We start from the raw sequence: 21690 nt of genomic DNA, 5'->3' as shown, positions 1-21690 counted from the left end.
ATAGAATTTGTATTTCTTATAATTTTTGTCAGATTCAAGTTATTGATGACTATTTGTGAGTTTGTCGTTCATCGACCAAAGGGTACCAACACATTTGTCCATGTCTGCATTGTAACTGTAGGGTTAAGAAATCTCTTTAATAGGAGGACATGTCCCACAACATCAAGTTGGCTAAAAGATCTCAAAAAGCAACATATCCTGTAAAACCGGTCTCATATTCCCTAAATGAATGCATTTTAAACTTCTTGTAAGAGTATCTGTTCTTTAACTATTAAGGCACAGAGGCTAAAATCCCCCAAACCTGCTTTTGTCAGATTTGTTTTTGCAAAAACATAAAATTATGGTTGAAAATTAAATTCATGGCAACACATGCTGCTTTTTCACTTAAAAAAATTTATTTGGTCCATTGGAACCTGAGATTGAAAATTAAACATACATATTTGTACACAAAATCATCCCCAAGAACCTCCAAAAGATCAATAAAATATATCTCACATTAGTCACTTTCATCTTTAATTCTTCTCCGTTTGACGCTATTATTATTTTTACAAGTTTAAAAGTGTCAGAGTTTTTTCTGTCCCACCACTTGAATTTTTCAAAAACTTTGAGTCATTTACTTTTGCAGTCTGTACAATTTACATATAAGGATCTGGACAAAGGAGAGGAGGGAAAAAGGCATTGTGTTGGCTGCACTGGCCACTCCCTTCTTCCAGCAGCAGGGGGCGCCAAGAAAGCACAGAGGAGCCATCAACACAGACGCCAGCAAGGGCCTGACATGATAATTATGGCCAATAGAAAGTAAAAGAGTAGAAAATAACTAATGAATCTCATGTAAATGTGAAGCGATCCGGTAGTAATAATGAGGCGCCTGGACTCCGCAGGTGCAGGTTCACTCAGGCTCCAGCTGGACTTCATCACATTTTTTACTCATCATTCCTGAGCCCAGATAATCAGCCTTACTAGGAAACAGGAAAATCATGTGTACAAATTCATTTAAATTCACAGCTAAAAACACACAACAAGACAGTGGTCATCACACAGGATGGGTCTTTGGAGAACACGTGCTGTTACCTCAGTGCTGGATTTCATGGAGGAAAAAGCACGGCCAGCGTTTCCTGGTAAACGCAGCTGTACAGAATAAAATCCATCAATGAGATCCCCCCCCCCCCCCCCCCGAAAATAAACACATCAGTGTCACAGTGAACAATCCAGCTCTCCACCAAACAATCATGAATGCTCATCAGCTTTAAAGTGTTTCCTCGCTACACAACATAATAAGACACCAACTTTTAATTTAAACAGTCACCCACGCTGTCCTTTTCCTTTAGTACCACATCAATCGTCTCGTTGCACCGAAGCAACGACATACATAAAACATCTGTAAGTACCTGACACCTCCACGGTTACAGCCACGTGTCTCAGGCGTCCTGACCCCGACCCAACGGTGTGTATGCATCTCCATGAGCACTTTTTGTTGATGCTGACAGGCTGTTATGGAGTTAGGGAGAGGGAGAATGGCCCGGGTGCTTAGGCTGCTTACAAGCACACTAAAGTAAGTCCCTGATCTCCAGAAGTGAATTTAGCAGCTCCTTTTCAGAGCCCCCCTGTGGCAAATTGAGTTTCTTTAGTACACAAACACTTGAAGGGACACACTGGCACAACTGTGCAAGTGTGAAAAATGGGTAGGAAGTGACCTTCTCGGGCTGTGATGAAACCAGAATGCAAAACGTGGCCAGATGTTACATCGAGGATGTACTAGAAAAAAAGACAACTGCTAAAGTGAAACACCATTTACACCACTAACGAGAGGTCAGGAGAGCATGCAATGAGAAAAGAGAGGTCTGGGTTTATCTAATCACTCAGATTCTATGTTGTTTCAGCATTTCACGAGAAAAAAACCCTTGAGGTGCGGGAAAACGAGGAAGGGCTTACACTACTGACAGCAGAGAACACACAGCTATCTGGGCACCCGCCACAACACGTACAAGATGCTGAACTGTACGAATCAGGGGTTGGACCTGAGCTAGCACAGCACTGTGGTGGTGGTGACAAAACAAGGGACAGATGATGGCTTCGCCTACATGTACACACACGGATGAAACGATAAGAATCTGGTGTAAACCGAGTTGCGTGAGATGGGTTTGGCTCATTGTGTACCGCTCTGAGTATCTCTGGACGTGTAGAGGAAGTGTCTGGTTGAGGGACTGGCTCATGGTCTGTGGGCTGGCAGGTGGCTCAGTAGTTGCAGCGCTCTGCCCCGTCTCTGGACTCGCCGAGGGCTCACTGATATCTAATCCACAGCACAAGTCAGCACAACACCCCCCACCCTCAAACTGAAGCAGCTTGAACTGGACCCCCCTGACATGACAGGGGAAAGGGGTCCCGGTGACTTGACGCGGCGGCCCATCTGGAGATGGCACATCCCCTTGGTAGGAGGCAGAGCGCGTGATGAGGAGCGGCGGCGTTCCTGGAGCGTAGACGCTGCCTACAAAGACTTTACATTCATGTGTGCGTCCAAAGAGACACACAAACCAGCTCTTCCTCTACAGGTTTAGGGCTCCACTAAACACTCTTCAACCCTTGCTTTCATTTTCAGTGCTTAGACAGTTCATCGGATTAGAGTCTACGTGTGAGGGGTAATAGTGGGCGGGGGTCATAGAGGCCTGGGTTGGTGGAGGCCATCTATATCCGGGGTGAGCTGGGGGCTGTGGGTGGCCTTGGTGGGAGTCCAGTCACCCAGGGAAGCCTGGGCCGCCTTACGGTGAGCCAGACGATGGGTGATGGAGAAGCCGGCGTTCCCCTCCAGCTGAGAGAGTACCACCAGCACTTGCCTGCAGGGGGGCAGAGAGTAGGAATAGAATAAGACATTATTCTAGACAGAGTATATTTTGAGCTATTTTTAAAGCAGCCATCCAGAGTCCCCCCCTTCAGGAATGATGTATTTTCAGAAATCTGTAAAAGTAATGCTCTTACTCCGTACTGTGATATAATGTAGGAAATACATCAAGTTTTATTTTTATTTTTGCTTATCCTGATCTCCATCCCGCGGAGCCCCTTGGAACACTGGCATTAGCCAATAGTGTTAGACATCCTCTGACGTACAGATGTCAATCACAAGTGCTTGAGCGTTTGCAGACATACGGATGCAGAGGCGGCAACAATTCTCATGGACAAGCAAGCCTCATAAATATATTTATATATGAATAAAATCATAATGTGAGAATAATAAATGTAAACAATGTGTTTTAACTCCGCTGGCCGGCTGAGGTGCGTGTGCACGACAGTGAGGCATTGCTTCCAGCTGTAATCATGAAAGTGGGAAGAGGGAACTAGAAAACCTCTGGATTTCTCCTTTAAGTGTCAAGTGGTCTATGTAATTATTCTTAAATGATATCCATGAAATCATTTAAAGAGGAAATTGCAGGTTACAGCCTCTTTTGAACAAATATTTAGAGAAACATAATAGGAACTTGTTCTAAATAAAAATGTACACAAACAAATTATTTGGGCTTTGGGAGTTGTTTTAGTGAGAAAAATGTTTTTTTTTTCTTTTTCTGCCAAACCAGACGTGACGCAGGCAGAGGGAGTCCTGTAGCTCGATCCAGAGACAAATATGGATTTTAATGCCGGTTCTGACACAGAGGAGACTTTAAATGTTTATTATTATACTTATGGTGGACCACAACCGTACAGTAATTAGCCTGCTGCACACCCCAGAGAGCAGAGGCAAGCCTGAGGGAGAAACGATGGACAGAGCAGAGCTGTGGCATCAGGAGGTTCTGTGGAGCGAGCAGGAGTCTCGTGAGTGAACGATGCTAGCTAGCTTAAACTTGTGTGCCAACATCATAATGTTTAACAGATTACTGCCATGTACCAGACAATTAAAATATTATTAGTCCGTTAATATAATATTGATTCTTACAACTCATAAGTTAAATAATCATATGTGATGAATGAACAAGATGTTTAAATCAAATGTTTGAATAATCTGTGCCTAAATCAATGAAGTTGAAATGAATATTGTTTTTACAATGATCCATTGCAGATCTTATGATCAGTGTGTGTTTGATTTAACAAGTTAATCATTGTTTACTCTCTTTCAATAAGATACATATTAGGGTTAAAACATCTTTGTATCTGAGGAGGGCGTGGCTTTCTGATGGATGTTGGTAAATACTCAGAAACTTGTCAAATTCTGATTGGCCAAACTTGGTCAGAAATCATAACAAAGTAGTTTGATAAAACAAGAATTACTTCCCGAGTAATTCAGTTTCTAGCAGAGTATCTAACTGGCCGATTCGAAACAAGCATCCTTGAGACATCTCTTTTGACACACAGTCAAAACCTGTTTGGACACTGCAAGCTGACACAGCCAGACGGCTCCCTAAGAGCCACATCCACTTTGGGCGCAAACAAGCATTCCAGCTACTGTTGTGACCTGGAGACATCTCAAGACTGGACGGGTCGTATAATCTATGCAATCCTGGTGCCGTGAGGTCCACCCGACATCTGACAGTCCGGATCTGCTGGGGGTCTCCGCCAGGGTTTGTAGGCACAACAGATTGCGTCTGATGCTGTTTATTAATAATCAACTCTCTAGTTTATAGCAGACAACAAATTCTTTTACAGCCAGATTTCACAATTTCTTTCCGATACAAAGATTCTGAGACACATCTAACTTACATCACACCACCTCACATTCCATCACCGCATATCCACTTCATCACATCTCATTATTCATATCTTATCGTGTATAATCATTAGTTTAGACAAGCATAAAATCCCTTTTTAACTATATACCTGACTCTGTCTGAACTAATACGAAGTGTGTTTATGGTCCCTGAACAAGTAAAAGTAACAATAATCTTCTGATTAAACACTCAAAGATCAATCAGGTTGATATTTCATATTTATACAGAATTATCACACCTTACTGGTCATAAATTATTTGCAGTCGTAACGCTATAAAGTGTGACCGCTACATTCGAATGAATGAAATCTTGACGTCACTGAACGCATCGCCGCCAGTCAATCCCACCTTTTGGTGCATTTCTCAAAAAGGAATGAGGGGGGACTTGCTCTCTAATCCCAACAGGGCTGAAGAGCTAACGGCTAGTCTGAATACAACCCAAACCCATCATCAGCGGTTCATGTGGCATTATTGTAGGAGCCTTCCCACCGCTGACGGCAGCAGTCTGGTCTGTCTTCTAGGACGTGAACTCTAATTCTCCAAACAGAGGACATTCATAGATCTATTTCCAGCCAGTTAGTGATGACTGCCACCCTTTACATAGAAACACTTTAATAACACCTCTCCAATAAGGAGGCACGTTTGTGACTCACTGATGGATTACAGAAGATATTAGTTGCCATTCAACATTTAGATTTGGGTGAAACAACTTGAAATTATACGGGGAGAAGTTATTGTTGCTGGGAGGATTATTTATTAGAACTCATTCAAAAATACTCAAAGTTATATAATCCCACACATAGAGGGGTATTGACTATGACAATAAACAGAATGTGATGTTTTAAGTAAACCAACAACAGACTAAACAGTCACATCAGTAGCTGTGGAGTGAGAAAAAGGGTGAAATGGACTTGGATGTGAGGAGTTTTGTGTCTGTAATAATGTAGGAGAGAAACCTAACGATGTGTGAACAGCTACACCGTGGAAGTCTCTCCCTACAACAGTGAGATAAGTATGAGCGAGTCCAACAGGAAACAAAAGCGATTAAGTGTGCCGAGTCCAGCCTGAGGACGGTTATTAATGAGTCTAGAGCTCCAACATGGTGGAACACTCGGTTTAAATAAGACGTTCCTATGGAATTCAGGTTCCTCGTGACTTATCTCTTCAGGGTCATAAAATGTAGTCTGACTTTTAAAAAGTGTGTGTACCTGTGTAAAGGCGGTACGCTATCGATGGTCTTGAGGCTGCCGCGTGTCGACACCACATTGAAGCTGTCTGTGCAGTCACAGGAAACATGGAGGTAGTACTTGGGGTGGCGGTTCTCCACCACAACAATGAGTCCAGCCCAGCCGTGGGTCAGGTAGTAGCAGGTCATGCCCTCGCGGCCCTGGGAGGACACAAAGGACATGCAGAGTTCACATGTGGTAGCAGAGGACACGCATAAGGTTACGTCGTTTGATCCCGAGGCTGGCTGCTGTTTAACCGAGTGCAACAAACAAAGATAAGTTTCCAACACGTTGGTACTTTTTCAAGAAAAAACTAAAGGAAACAATTCTCTGCTCAAACACCAGAATGGGAAATAACCCGCTCAATACGCTCAAATCAACAGAATTACAAAGACAGCATCAGCATCCAGGAATAACGTAAAGATTTACACCAGTCATAGTTCCTGGAAGACTGTAATAAACTACACGGGTGCGCACGCGCACACACACACACACACGCACGCACGCACGCACGGCTGCTGCTGTTTCACCTCCAGTTACTCAGAACACCCGCACACGACTAAAACTGTCAGCAGTAAAATGGTCTAATTCAGAGAACTAAAACTCCTTATCTTAACGTGGTAAAACACCAGATTGTGCAGCAGCAGCTATTTAAAGTGCTCTTCCCCTCGATTTGATTAAACAAAGCTGATCTACGGTCTTAAAAATGAATTTTTTTCTTCTAAAGTCTTGATCTGTTGTGACTGAACTTACAGGACGGGGTTGGTCAGAGTTTCCACACTTGCTATTGTTATCTGAAAGCTGCTCATCTCTTGTGAATACAGAAAACCCTCCTGGGTACTTTTCTATTTCTTCTCTCTTCATCTTGTTTTAGTAAAACAGAGAATCACCTGAAGCAGAGTACAACTGTGACGTACAATAGAAAACGTTTCTCTGCCAGTTTGAAGGCAGATGACATATTTGACCATCTCTGTATTAGAAATGAAAGTGGGTGTTTTCGTGAGGACGTGTAAACGTCTGTTAAACAGGAACCAGTTTTATCTCAGAGTGTTTTGGTGAGAACATTTTCATTAGTATGACTGAAGGTGCTTGGACCGACAGACAGCCTCAGGCCGGACGGACAGCAAAAACTGATGTTTCAGCAGAATCTGGTTTCAAGGGGCAACAGGTGCTCAGGGGTTTCGCCCTGTAACCGGAGGGTTGTCGGTTTGAATCCAGGCTCTGTCCAGGTCAGTAGTTCACCCTCCTTGCCTGCTGTGGTGGTCAAAGGCACCGGTGGTGCCGACTGTGTCGGTGTCAAAATCTGCTGCTCATCCCCACCAGTACATGAATGTGTGTGTCTCTGTGTGTGTGTGTGTGTGTGTGTGTGTGTGTGTGTGTGTGTGAATGGGTGAATGACGGAGTGTAATCTGAAGCACTGTGACTCAGTATTTATAAAGTTGTTGACGTTGCACTGCTGTTGTGAACTAATTAGATTTTACTGTAATTGCTGCTTTTACGTTGGAAATAATCCCAAACGTTTGACCTTTACTGACCTTTACTTCAGCCCTAAAGTGGACGAGCTGTCAGAGCTGAAGCTGCAGGCAAAACCTCTCTGGAACAGAAACAAAACCTCTGCAGTGGCTCCTGATTTTTTATTTAAACAACTGTTTTTATGGCGCTGCATGGCGGCGCCTCATGCATGTGCGGGTTTTCTCCAGGAGGCCCGGTTTACTCCCACAGACCAAAAGGATCCACGCTATGTTAAATGGAGACTCTAAATTGTCCCTAGGTGTGTGAGGGACTGGATTGTCCAGGCTGTCCTTTTGGTTAGTTCTTTATGTCCAGTTCCTCCGACCCCACTGAGGGATAAGCGCTACAGGTGATGGATGGACCGGTTTTGTTTGACTCCGGCTGATGAAACAAAGAGGACTCCGTGTTAACAGCTACATCTGCATCTCGGGCTCTAGTTTCTACTCCGATAAATTCCTTTTTACTAAAGGGACTTTTTTTACGCCCAATTTTCTTTCTCCAAATTGAATTTGCCAAAGCAAAGACTGCGAGCAGCTGAAGTGTAAAATCATCCTGGGAAGATGAAACTGTTAAGTTTAAGAAAAAAGAAACTTTTCCTCCGTCTCACCTCGTGCCTTTCGCCTTTGTTTTCTGTGAGCAGGATGATGGCGTCGGCCAGCGTGGTGGGAGTGGCCTCCACCTGCTCGACCATCACCTGTCGGGAGCTGTAGATGGCCAGTATGTAGCCAGGGAAGTCCTGACTGGGCCGCCGTGCTGCTGCACTGGTGGGGCTGGAGACTGGGGGGCAAAAATGTTTCCATCAGCGCTGTGACCAGGAGCAGATTAACTTCTAGTTTGTGTGAGCCTACTGGGAGTGGGTGGACCTCCTGTCCTGCTGACATTCATCTGCCAGTGGTTGAAGGCGCAGCAGACGACAGCGTACTCCCCCGGCTCCAGCATGACATCACAGCCGACAAATTTCTTCACCGCTCGCTTGCTGTGCGCCAGCAGGCGTCCCAGAGTCAGCTTATTGCTGCTGCCGAAGGAGGCGCGGAACACCATGATGCACAGGTCCAGCAGGTGGCTGTCGGCCGTGTCGGAGCGCCTGTGGAGGTGTTGGAGGAGGTGTTAGAGCAAGATCTGCTGGAGGAGGGAGGAAAAGGAGAGGAGAAGGAGGAGGGAGGGCTACCTGCTCCCCTCCTGGAAGAGGGCGAACTCCAGAGCCGTCCTCTCCAGCACGGTGAGAGCCGTGACGGTGATGGGACCGCTGGCTTTGCTGGGAAAGCTGCCTTGTAGCCTCACTTCTTGCCAATCAGAGTGGATTTTACAGATGTCCACAGAATCAAAGTATCTGAGGAGGAGAGAACTCGTGAGATCCTGGCTGTGAAATAATTCATTCTGGAGTATGCCGTTTAGCTTTTAACATTAAAACTGAGCAGAATTTCCTTTAATCGGGTATGAAACCGGACAGACTGCTGTTGTGTTGTTTATGTTTGATCATCTCTTCTGAATAAAATCTGCCTTTTTTATCTGCTCAAAGCTTTAGTTTTTATTTTCTCAAATCAAACAGAGATGCTTATCTGTGAGAATAAAGTTTTTGCCTTAAAACAAACATTTTGAAAGGTAAAGTTGTTTCAGAGAACAGCAACATCTGGTCTCTGCACAAGAGAAGAGACACAAACACAGACTCGTGTTCTCGAGTGAAGAGTTTGTGTTTTTACAAACGCTGCAGTCCCGTCCTGTCCATGAACTCACCTCTGAGTGTCAAATAAAATCAGATTACTTCCACAAACACTCCCTCGTCTCGTGCTTTTCTTTCTTATCTGTCAGACTTTGATGCAACTCTTTCTTTTTGCTGCCGAGGGCATTATATGAGCGCGTCAGATTTGGTTTAAGAGCTCAGACTCTTGTGCTGCTTTCAAACTCTTTCTGGTCTCGGGTAAACAGCTGAACATCCATTTTAACTCTACCAGCAGATACGGAGGGCAGGAAACAAACGAGAAGAACGGGATCAAATCTAGAAGAAAACTCTCTTAAAGCCACAACCCCATAATAAACCCACCATCACGTCACAAGAAAAAACACAACGAGCTGTTTTTTTTACTGGCACTCTGGTAAAAAAAACTTTTACAGCGACAGGTTCAAACAGCTGGCGGTAATGGGAGTCTCACGTGTTTAATATATTTATGACAGCAGGTCTTTTGGCATAAACACAAGTGTAACGTTAGCGGTCATGGCTGGAGTTTCATCAGCTGGAAAAATAATCAAAGGCACAGATTTCAGTAAAATAACTCAAGAAGATACTGAAAATACAAATAAACCAAATAAAAACCCACCAGTGTCAAGACTCATAACGGCCAGTAGGAGGCCGAGACTGGTTAAAGGGGTTAATGTCCCAGGGATCCGTCCCATTACGTTCAAACTAAGAAGCAAGAATCGAGTTTCAGGTGAAAATAAACTTCTTTGCATCTGAGCCCAATACCCGAGTCACGACTCGAGCTCGTAAATATTTATCCTTTTTGAAATTAAACAGAAATTCTTCTTTACAAGATTAAATAATCACAACCCAGGATTTGAGCAAACCTCCTACACAAGAACAGCAAGATGAGAAAATAAAAGGCTTTGTGGCTTTTTATACAATAATGTTATTACTTTATGAAGTCAGTGTACTCCATCCAGAAGACGCCTTCACTGCTGCCGTGAGCCATCAGCTCATGTCGGAGGTGCTGAGGCCAGTCGGGCCACTCGTCCGACCAGTTCCCATTCCAGGAGAAGCGACCCCACGGGTTACGCAGACGCAGCAGCCTGCAGCGGGGTGACAGGTGGGAAGATCAAAGCACATGTTGGAATAAACAGGAAGACTTTGGGGGCCAGGTGGATCATTGGATCGTCACTAAACTATTAAAAGATCATCAGAAGCCTCGTCACATCCCCGACCGACGGCTTTGTGGGAGTAAGCGAGTGTGGTCAGGCACGACTCCTGCAGCTCACCCCTGAGGCTTTCAGCTTCTTTCAGTGGTTGGATCTGAAGAAGCCAGTCTACTGTGTGGACTCACAACGCCTCTGACTGAACAAACTGATAAGCCCCGATTCCATTTACTCCAGGAGTTACTAACGGAGTTTATCTAACCCTTTAGCACCCAAACCCTTTTGAATTAGAAAACAGATTAGAATAAATTTACCAAAAAGTAGAAAACAATTAAATAAAATAAAGTAGAAGAATCATTTTAGATATTCAAACTTGAATATTTGACTCAAGAAGCAATTTTGCAGATGTTTGAACGGGTCCTTAAGTGTTAATGGTGAAAAATCACGAGTGCCATCTATTAGAGGCTTGTGCTGTGGTGGACTCGGAGATGTTTCCACTCAAATATGAACTGCTGGATCATTTCCTGCTTCTCTCCCTTTAGTGGAGATCAATCAGGAAAAGCTCTGCAGCAAATGAACGAGACCTGTGCACGTGGTCAGGCTCTCGTATGTTTTAGAGTACATTCAAGATTTTTCTTTGATTTTATAAACTACTGACAACATTTCCCTCCACTTCCAAACTAAAATATCGCCACTTAGAGCGCCGATTTGCAGAAAACAAACAGCCAAGAGAGTCCAGTTCTTTCAAGTGTCAAAGAAAACAAGTTTATGTTCTTGATCACAAAGAGATGCTGCTTTGAGAAAAACCAGCTGTGGTCTCTGAAGTTGTCCACAAACACCCCATGTCCATACCTGTAACCCTGAACGTCTCGAACATCCAAGATGGAATAGGCGTGTCGAGGTCTCAGACCTAAAGACTCGTAAACAGCATCGTCCACCTTCATGTTGCCTCCTCCACACGAGGCTCCCATCAGAAACCTAAAACACACACGGCACGGCTTCTATCACACATTAGGCCCTAAAGCCCCTCTCCCACTGTGGGTGTTTGTGTAAAAGCTCCCTCCAGCTCTTACCCCGCCTCCTTGGAGCTGAGCATCTTGGCCCAGATAAGGTCGGTGTCGATGGGCTCCTCTCGGGGGTTGGTGGAGCTGACCTGGAGCATGAGAGAGTCGCAGGGAGCTCCGGTCAGCGTGGCGAGGCCCTCGATGGCGCGCCCTGCCTGCAGGGCGAAGTAGGAGCCGTGGAGCTTGGCCAGTGCTTTCTCAATCAGCGCCACCCACAGCTGTTTCCTCTGGGCCTGAGGAGTCACGAGGAAAAGAAATAACGAGTTTGAACGGGGATGACTCACTGGGAGGGGAACAGTTAAGAGCAGGAAGTTCTTCTGAGTTTGGAGCCAGTATTCAGCGCTGTGACTCGTTTGTTACCCGTTGTCTTCTGTGAGGGCTCAACATAATCTTGGCCAGATAAACTGTAGATGTGGAGGGTTGTTAGCTGCTAGAGAGGCTAACAATCCTCCCTAGCGGGTTGATTTATTTATTGTGTAATTAAACTCTTCATTTGCTCAGTAAAATCTGATTAATTACATATTGCTGCACCGTGGGGTCCTTTCAGATGCATTAGTGATAAAAATGACGCTGATCTCATTAATACGACTGCACACACCCCCAGCTGAAACAGATGCTAAAAATAGAATCATGGACACAAAGCACTTTCAAGGTCCAATGTCTTTAAAACATGCGGACAGAAAGCATTAACACATCATGACCTTTGCTGTTTTGAGATGTTTTTTTTTACCTGATGGAAAAACATTTCTGCTGGCGAGTTTTAGAAAACCTTAACCTGGGAAAACAAGAGGTAGCCGTAGTCGTCACACGGCAGCATGTCGTCCACCAGCACCGTCGTCCACGTCCCGTCTTTACACAGCCGGACCTGGTAAGCTCCTTCTGGACAAATGGTCCTGGTGATCATCACTCTCTCCACCAGCTCTGGACGCTCAGCCAGCACGGCCAGCGCACTCAGGAACCTAAACACACACCAGATCACATGTTTCATCAAACACAAGCATAGCTGACAGGCTGCCATTAAGCTCGAAACCTGACATTAAAACATGTCTTTTCCACGCTGCTACCTTTTGCAGCTATGAATCTTTTTACATCATTTAGACTCAATGACATTTGATGAGTGGAGCTGCTGTGCCTCCCTGTTGCTGTTCATTCGCCCTGCAGCAAAAGGCTCAACTCCTGATTAGCTTCCAAGAGAAATTAGTTATTAAAAATTCCAGATACGTCTGAAAATGCTAATTCTTTAGCAAAAGGGAAACACAGCTGGGGACATGAAGATCTCACCCACAAGGAATTTATTATAGGGAGGAAATGACATTGAAACGCATTCTTTCAAATTGATGAACAGTGACCTAAGTAGAATAAAACTGCTGAATATTTGTCCTGTATGCTTCTGATTTTACAGCCAGAATTGAGTTTAACTGCATCTGTTTTAAAGAGGCCGAGCAGCTCATTCAGACTGTAATGAAACCATTCAGAAGAATCCAATAAAAGTTCAATTAGTCGTCTCATAACTCCGCTGTGATGTCAGCCTCCACTGCTGTTCAAGGACAAAGGTGAATGGGGCTTTCTAGTTGCTGTCGTGCGCACGGTGTGTGTGTGTGTGTGTGTGTGTGTGTGTGTGTGTGTGTGTGTGTGTGTGTGTGTATGTGTGTGTGACTAAATGAGAGGAATGAAACCAACAAGGAAGAATGTGGGTTACATTCTGCTGCGAGAGGAGTTTTGCCTCTGGGGAGGGTTATTTTTGATAAGCTGTGCGTGCTGGTGACGATGTGGAAAGCTGGATTTGGACAACTTTGTGAGGAACAGTTCTTTGTGTGTGTGTGTGTGTGTGTGTGTGTGTGTGTGTGTGTGTGTGTGTGTGTAAATGAAAGATGAAAAACACACATAAAAGCACACATCGAAGGACAAACAGAACAAGGTCACAGAGATAAAGCATGTGTCCAAACCCGCCCAGCTATGAACTATTTCCCGGTCAGGTGCATCTGTACATCTGTCCAAGACGTTAGCCTGCTGATCCTCACCTTCTGCTCTTCGTTTTTCAAACCTCTAAACCATTTTTATGCTTCCTAAACATCATCTCTTGGACTTTCTGGATGAAAAAGTCCATTCTTGTTGGAGAAGGCTCTAATCTGTCAGCGGAATGAGGCTTCAGTTCAAACGGTGGGGTGGACATTATTTTGAATTTCCGAGGGGTTTGACAAAAGCGTTTACAGTGCCTACAGGCATGGTTAAACCCTTGATCGTCAAACATCGTTGGAATCACAAGAGCTTGAAAATGATGTGTGATATGTCTTTGTACATAGAACAAGCGTTAGATGCTGATTTGACGGTGAAGTTTGAAATCAGCGAGATTAATTTAAAGGCATAAAAAATTTATCATCACTCATAAAAAAATAGATTGGTGATTAGCGCGGCTAACATCTCACCTCTTATTGGCTAACAGCAACAAAACTCTTCCACTACCTTTGTTCGCTTTTCAATCATTGGTAAAAGAAATACGAGGCGTGGATGTTTTATCTCCACAAATAACACACGCCTGAAGGAGTGTGGTGGAGTTGCTAAAGCTAACGGTTAGCTTGTACTAGCCAAGTGTGCTCTCTCCCAGACGCTAAACCAACAACAACCTTCCGTGGTTGCAAGCCAAGATGGATGAGTCCGTGAATGCTAATTCTCGTGTTCAGCATGCATGTGAAACTCATCGTGACCAAGCGTGTTTCAAACATAACACGTATGATGCGTTCCTCAGTGAACAAATCCACACACACACAGAAGAGAACACTATAAAAACATGTTACTTCAGATTTTCAGGACCTTAATGTCCGGAACCTCGTTGTGTTTTGTTGTACCAGCTCACCAGCAGTTTCCAAGGAGTCCTTGGAGGATGTCCGAGGGCCTTGGTGTGCGGAAGACGGACCATTTAACCCCCCTGTCTTTGAAGTTGCTGCAGTTGATCTCGTGCGGACGCAGCCACTTTTTGATTCGCTGCTGGATGCTGTCACCCTCAGGGAAGCCCACAGAGAGAGGTCCAGGGGGGAAACTGTCATCCACAAAGTTCACAGAGTTCTGAACAGAGAAACAGCCGAGGTTAGAGAGGACAAGTGACAGACAGGTAAGCCTGCTCAGATCTCTACTGAAATTCAGAGGATTCAGGGGATAAACGTGTCCAGTTTGAGCTTTGCAAACAGCTAAAACAAGCCTGCAATGGGCTTTAAGCTTTGGTTTCTAGGCTAGTTCTCATTATTTGAAACTCTTACACACCAAAACACGTTTTGAATAACAGTCCTTAACATTTACTCATGTGGCAAAGATTAAGGGTAACCCCTGGTAACTGGTGTCATACTGGCAAAGCACCAGCATGGAGCAGCTTATTTAATGAACAGAATCAAAACTATTGAGGAACCAAGAAGCTCCTCAAGTTTCATGTTGCTGCAGCTCTGAATTACATAATTTTAAGACACTGCGTCTGCCTCTAAACGACACCGATACAATAACACACACGGACACCCAATCGGAAACACGATCCGCCCATCTGAAGCGCTCATCCACAGACCTGGGAGCACACACATCGAACCATATTATATTTCCTCTCCATACGATGTAAGGAGTGAGCTCGGCCAGTTGTGTTGCAAGGCACGATAGGTGGCTCACAGTGAAGCGAATTGATTGGTAACCCTCCCCCACAATCCCATTCTGCAGCCTGGATGCAGCATCAGCTCCCCGACAGAATCACTTTAACGCTTCCTCTCCATCCCGGGTCTCTGCATGGCTCACAGAGCCTGTGGTTCACCGGCTTTGATCATAGAACAAAAATGCTCTAACAATTACTTAGGAGTAAAAACTAAATCTGATGAATGGAGAACCATTTGATAAAACTGTGGAAGGCTTTTTGGTCATTTTTAAGCACGTTTTTGCGTAAATGTAATACATGTTTAACAGCGTCCCCGCAGTAGACAGCTTTCTGAACAACCTGTTTGAGGGAGTTGTTTAAACCCTATAGGACTGATAGGCTAACAGCTAGTGTGAGCACATCTTTAGCTCCTGAGACCAGAGTCTTTTTAATGAGAAATTTCTATTCTCCCTAGCTAGGACCTCATGGAAATGGAGCAACAGGCAGTCAGAGGGTTAGGAGCTCACCCTTCAACCAGTGGGTTGCTGGTTTGAACCCAGGCTCTGTTCATAGTATAAGTCGTTCTATTTTTGGGAAAGACACTTCCCATTTCTTTTCTGCTGGGGGTGGTCGGAGGAGCCGATGGCGCCTGTGTACAGCCCCCTCGTTTCTATCAATGCACCCCTAGGCAGCTGTGGCTACATTGTAGCTCATCACCACCAGTGTGTGAATAAACAACTGTAGCGTAAAGCGCTTTGAGGTCCTCTGACTCAGAAGGGTGCTACTTGAGTGTAGGTCATTTATCACTCATATTAAATAACCAATTAGTGAAATCAGAAATTCCTGGCCTTGGCTGCACCAGATGAGCAACAATTAGCTGCTGCTGACATTCCTGTCTGAGTTGTAGCGATACATAAAGGAAAACTGGGACAAAGTTTTAGGACATGTGCATTCTGACAACCTCATCAGTCCTAAAGAAAGTAAACACTTTCTCCAAACTGAGGCTGTTTAGGATCCCATTCACAAACAGCAACTCTCCACATCTTTCACATAGAAAAACTGCTGAAAAGTCCCTTTAAGGTGGTTCCATCCTCATGAGTCTGGGTGGCTGTCCTCCCTGGGTAAACCTGGTGGAGGTGTCTCTGTCCCTGGGTCCACGCCAGCCTGTAAACTCACCACTGCAATCAGCCAATTGAGCGCTGAGTTAGGAGAACCTGCTGCTTCCCTTTCATCTCCCAGAATACACGGAGCTGGCAGCCAGACAAGGCTTTTTGAGGATCCTGAGCTTGTAGCAAGATATCTGCATGTTACATCTTATTGATCTTTTAAAATGTGGTGACGAGGAACTATAGCACTGGGTTTCTCGCTCGCTCGTGCACATGCACGCACGCGCACACGCACACGCACACACACACACACACACACACACACACACACACACACACACACACACACACACACACACACACACACACACACACACACACCCAAGAACAGCCTGGTACATAGCAGCCGGGAGTCAGAACTTCCAATCTGAAACACAAACTAACATCCCAAATCTGAGAAACACTCAGAGAGCAAAGAAAAATCGGTCTGTTTTTCTGTTAAAGGATGAAACAAGAGAGCAGAAATCATTCAAGCCTTGATTTATGTTACAGCTGAGCTCACACTCTTTGCCGTTTGTAATGTTTAATGTGTGGCACGAAGAATGAGCAGGCACACTGAAAGCATCAACACACACCTTCCACTCTAAAAATTCATCTGGCTGAAATCAAACATAAATCCATCTCCACTACTGGGGTTTATTGATGCAATGTGGGTTAAACCACTGCAATAGCCTGTGCTTGTATGTCTAGAACAACAACGAAATCTGCTTCATCCAATAAGTCAAAAAAGACAATCAGGCTGTCTGAAACACGCTGGTTCGACTGCCACTCGCGTCTGGTGAAGAAGAGCAATTTACATAGTATGTCTGTGTCCCTTACAGTGTGCTGCTTAGTTCTGGAAGCAGATTTTAATTTTTTTTGTGTGCTTTTCAGTGGTTGAAGGTTACAGTAATAGCTTACTGCCGATGTGCATGTACCTTTGTTACTATTTTTCTTCAGATTATTCTCTTAAGTGTTTGTGCTGCTGTAAGGTGAATTCCCCCACTGTGGGATCAATGAAGTATATTCTATTCTATTCTATTCTATTCTATTCTATGTTTGACTCCTAAAACGGTTCAAATGATGCCATTGGTCAGTAGATTCACCTCAAGAGAGCAGATAATTTCCTGTCCTCTTCTTTCCTGCTCTCATGCCAAAAATAGCTGCGCCCTATGTTCACCTTCATACACACAGCAAGCAAGACACACATAGTCGGCTGCAATGGAGAATTGAGTGCAGTTGTGTGGAGAGGGCACAGTGGAGGTGAAAGGGGAGAGTCACAGTGGGATGGGATGGTTTGAAGACTTTGCAGAAAAGAGGAATGTGTGTGGAAAGAACTACACAGAAGGGATGATAAAAATACACATGTGGAAAGAATGTGTTGATTCAATAATAATCCTAAACTAGGGAGATGGTGAAGGGTGGGGATGAGGGATCTCCGGTATCCTTGCTCTCCAAGTGACTCGACTTGCCTCCCACGCGTGCAGAAATGTGCCCTGCCACTTTCAAAGAAGGCATTAATAATGCATTCTGAAGCTCACTTCACGCCATTGTAAACACGAGATGATTGCTGCAATGCCGGTGTCGTAAAAAAGGCAAAAGACTGTTGAGTAAATTCAGCAAATATTGGGCAGTTCCACAGAAACTTAGCCACTCTGAATTCTGCAGAGCCCACGTTTTCCTCAAGTCGAGTCAGATTTGTCTTATTAGCCTTGGCGTAAGACGTCTTAACAAATGGCTTCAAAACGAACCCTTCTGACGGCTGGGAGAGCATATCCATGACAACATAATAAAGGCTCATCAAAAGGTTCGGCTCTGCAGAGACAGCTTAAGCTTGCAGCGGTCTAACCCATGGAAGCAACAGAAAGGTTGTCACAGTTTGGTTTTAGTTGCTAAGGAGGATGTCTCTGCATCTCCAAAACAGCTGACTCACACCAATCAGATGCTATAAACTAAATGATAATGATAAATGACCCGCACTTGTATAGTGCCTCTCAGAGTAAGGACTCCAAAGCGCTTTACACTACAGTGTATCATTCATCCATTCACACACACATTCACACACTGGTGGGGATGAGCTACGATGTAGCCACAGCTGCCCTGGGGCGTGCTGACAGAAGCGAGGCTGCCGAGCACAGGTGCCACCGGACCCCCCGACAACCACCAGCAGGCAAGGTGGGTTAAGTGTCTTGCCCAAGGACACAACAGCAGAATTCTCTGTCCGGAGCCGGGATCGAACCTGCAACCTTCCTATTACTGGACAACCCGCTCAACCTGCTGAGGTACTGCTGCCCCAAACAAACTAAACAAAAGACCTCAAAGTGTTTCTGATTACCAGCCGCAGAAACCCATTTTCCCTCCATTAAATAAAAAGAAAAACATTAACGGTGAACTTTTTGACACATAAACATCTTATTCAAATGCATTATTACAGTGTGGACATGAATATGCTATGATCTTTTAATAAAACATGAAAGCTAAAACAAAGAAGTTCCTTTTAAAGGCAAATTACATTTGGTCATGGCTGAACAGGAATCAAAGGAATATTTAGATCCTTTCAATACAAGCTTTACAATCCTAAAAGGAATCAGGAAATATTTGAAGCTAATTTACTGGCACCTCTGGATATAAAAATCAGACACCAAGACATCAGCGAGTAGCTCATTTAGCTTTTTCTTGCTGGTAGTTTAAAAATGCAGCTAATGAAGCAAGAGCAAACAGGGGCGATAAAACCGACCGACATTTCTGTAAAATGAAAATGACTGGAAACGGGAACAGAAAATTGCAAAAAGGAACAGAACCCAGAAAGGCAATGATCTACGCCCATCTGAGTGTTGTACTGTATGTGCGGTATGTAGAGTGACTCATGATTAGCACACCACTTACTGGCAGTTTTACCCATGCTGAAGTATATAACTGTTCCACAATGTAGATGGCCCTGTGAGCAGGCTCTATAGGAGAGACAGTGATAACAGGACTGATGCGCTAATGGCTAGTCTGAGAATAGCCAACACCAACATGTGATGTCATCCATATTTATGCAGAGGCAGCACATCCATAGGGGTTGCTAGGGCGCTGCCCCATCAGTCTCACAGGAAGAAGAAGAAATAGATAAGAATCAAGAAAAATGAAAAAAAAAAATAAATAAATAAATAAAAAGTGAAAATTAAAATAAATGATCTATACATCATACAGGCTATAAGTGTTGTGTGTGTTCTGCATTTAGGTGTAGTTTAAAAATGTTCTCTCACACCTTTACCACAATCAAATCGTCTTGTGACGTATTTCCTGTTCCTTCTCTAGCGCAGCAATCTTTACCATCGGCCTACACTATAACTGGCACATGCTCTCTGTCTGGATCCACCTTTAATAAAAAGAATGGGAGATAGTTTTGGGGCGCAGAAGAATGTGACCAAAACATTCGCAGAAGACCGAAGTCTCGGCTCAGGATGTTCACCCGGAACCAGAAGCTCTTAACAGTTCAGTTTTTTTTTTTTAGCTCACTGATCTTTTGTCGTTGTAGAGTAGCTGAGGACACCTTGTGGAATGTTTTTATTATGGAGAACCGGAAAATGATGGAATGTGTTGTCAGATTTGTAAACACTCTTCAGCAGGTAAAAACAGGCCAAAACAGTCAGGAACCAACTCAGTGGGATGTTGGACCATAGGATTACACACAATGCGTGGATTTTCTTTTTACTATAACACAGATTATTATGACCGTAACCCAGCAAAGTTAAGACTGATTTTATGCTTCTGACTTCATGAAATTAGCTTTGTTTTGGTGGCTTATTGTCACCGGTTGTTGTTGAGGTAGAAAATGTGAATTCTACTTCTTAGATGAGTCTCTTCCTGTTAAGTACGTGTGCAGTTTGATTACATTGGTGAATATTAAGCATGTTTTTGGAAATACCTTGTTGCCGGAAGTGCTCGTGTACCTGGTACTGGGTCTGTCAGGTTGTGTGACGCATAAGAATGGTAATTTGGTGTCCCCTAGTAGGGTGACCAGATGTCCTGCTTTGTGCGGGACGGTCCCGCATTTTCATAACTTTTCACGTGTCTCGCAAATTGAGACTCATGTACCGCATTATTTACAGTTTCCCGTTTCGAGTTTCAATCTTATAGAAGAAAGTGTGGAGAAATCTGCCTGTTGCTGTCAATCAAATGGAGGCGGGACTTTAACGCAGATCTGGAGCGTGTGTGGAGCACGCCCAAACCACCAAAACAAGCGTGAGCGAGCACGGAGGAGAAAATGCTGTAAACGTGTGAATTAAACGTGATCAGAGACACTCGACAGAGTCTTTGTTGTTTCCGAGTCATGTTTTCATGTCTCGGTGTGGAGTGATATGATATGAAGAGGTCAAAAGCAGGTTTTCCAGTAATTAGACAGGTCCATGATAAACACTATGGAGGTTTTAACACAGACAAGGTGCTGCGGTTTCAGATACCTGCGTACATGCTGAGCCCCTTAAAGCACAGTGAAGAAATAATGAGAATCAATGGAAGCTTTGATCACTTATTCTCAGAATAAAGTAACCCTAAGAAACTATTATTAGATTAAATATGAATTTTTTAGAGATTAGAATCTGACGTTTATTCTCTCACCTAAAATCTAGAAGAGATTTGTTGTCATGTTAAAAAAAACGTTTTAATTCTGAATTATGAAAAAAATTGCAAAAAAGTATGGATACTTTTACAATGAGATGCTGATTTTAGTGGAATTTATTTTTAAACAAACATAAATAGATCTAAAAACCATTACTGGTACTTTTACTGTCATTCAGTGGTGGAAAGCATTCAATGAAAACTCTGAAAAGCTGCTTAAACCTGCATTTGTTTTATTATTGTGGGCCCATCAATATTATTAAAATGATCAGAGCCACTACAGAGTTATGTTGTGGTAACTTGAGAGGAACTGTGGAATAGTAAAGCTTTTGCTATGCTTCTTCATGTTGAATTCAAATAAAATATATACAAAAAATATATGATGATAATAAGAATAATCATTTTATGTATACATAACAGTGATATTAGGGCTAAAAGGCAGAAGATTCATTTTGTTTGTTTGTTTTTTCTCATTGGAACTTCATGTTGTCCCACATTGAGAAGTCTCTGCCCCACATTTGGCAAGTTGGGATCTGATCACCCTAAATGAAGGAGTATCGCTCTACACATAAGCAGAGTGTGCATGCGCAGGAAATGAAAACTAACCCAGGAACGAGCACATACGATGACGGCCTTGTGTGAAAGCTTCACCAGAATGATGGACCAGTGGTTCAGATGATCCACCCAGAAGAAAAAGATCCTCAGCTATACCTTTAAATTAAATACTGGCTGTTCTCACATTAGCCATCTGCATAGCAGTCCTGTAAAACAAACATTTTTGCCCAAACTGATGTTGTTCAGAACCTGATCTACAGTATAACAGCAATGATTCAACTTTTACACAAAGATACAACTTTAAAAAGGCCAAAGAAATCTCTTTATGGTGTGATTTATTCCATGCAGTTGGGTTGCCAATGTTTTCTAACTGGTTGAATTGTTTTCATTTTTGTCATCTCACGTTTAGTCTCACTTATAGTTAATAAGCTTTGTTAGG

General features: G+C 43.7%; 1 protein-coding gene across 4 annotated transcripts in view; it reads right to left on the bottom strand.

The window, feature by feature from the left end:
• Window positions 1–2464: 2464 nt before the first annotated feature.
• capn15 (calpain 15) overlaps window positions 2465–21690 on the bottom strand; it is a 48145-nt gene continuing 28919 nt past the window's right edge. For all 4 annotated transcript variants that reach the window (XM_054749160.2, XM_070545570.1, XM_015963360.3 and 1 more), the window contains exons 3-12: window positions 14194–14402; window positions 12115–12298; window positions 11349–11572; window positions 11128–11253; window positions 10060–10212; window positions 8597–8758; window positions 8277–8512; window positions 8036–8205; window positions 5899–6077; window positions 2465–2831 (exon numbers count right to left, since the gene is read on the bottom strand). In XM_054749160.2, coding sequence (XP_054605135.2) covers window positions 2654–2831; window positions 5899–6077; window positions 8036–8205; window positions 8277–8512; window positions 8597–8758; window positions 10060–10212; window positions 11128–11253; window positions 11349–11572; window positions 12115–12298; window positions 14194–14402 — 1821 coding nt within the window. In that variant the 3' untranslated portion in view covers window positions 2465–2653. The remainder of the gene's footprint in view (window positions 2832–5898; window positions 6078–8035; window positions 8206–8276; window positions 8513–8596; window positions 8759–10059; window positions 10213–11127; window positions 11254–11348; window positions 11573–12114; window positions 12299–14193; window positions 14403–21690) is intronic.

This window comes from Nothobranchius furzeri, chromosome 16, assembly GCF_043380555.1.
Source record: "Nothobranchius furzeri strain GRZ-AD chromosome 16, NfurGRZ-RIMD1, whole genome shotgun sequence".
NCBI classification, from domain to species: domain Eukaryota; kingdom Metazoa; phylum Chordata; class Actinopteri; order Cyprinodontiformes; family Nothobranchiidae; genus Nothobranchius; species Nothobranchius furzeri.
This window is presented reverse-complemented; position numbering and strand designations above follow the sequence as displayed.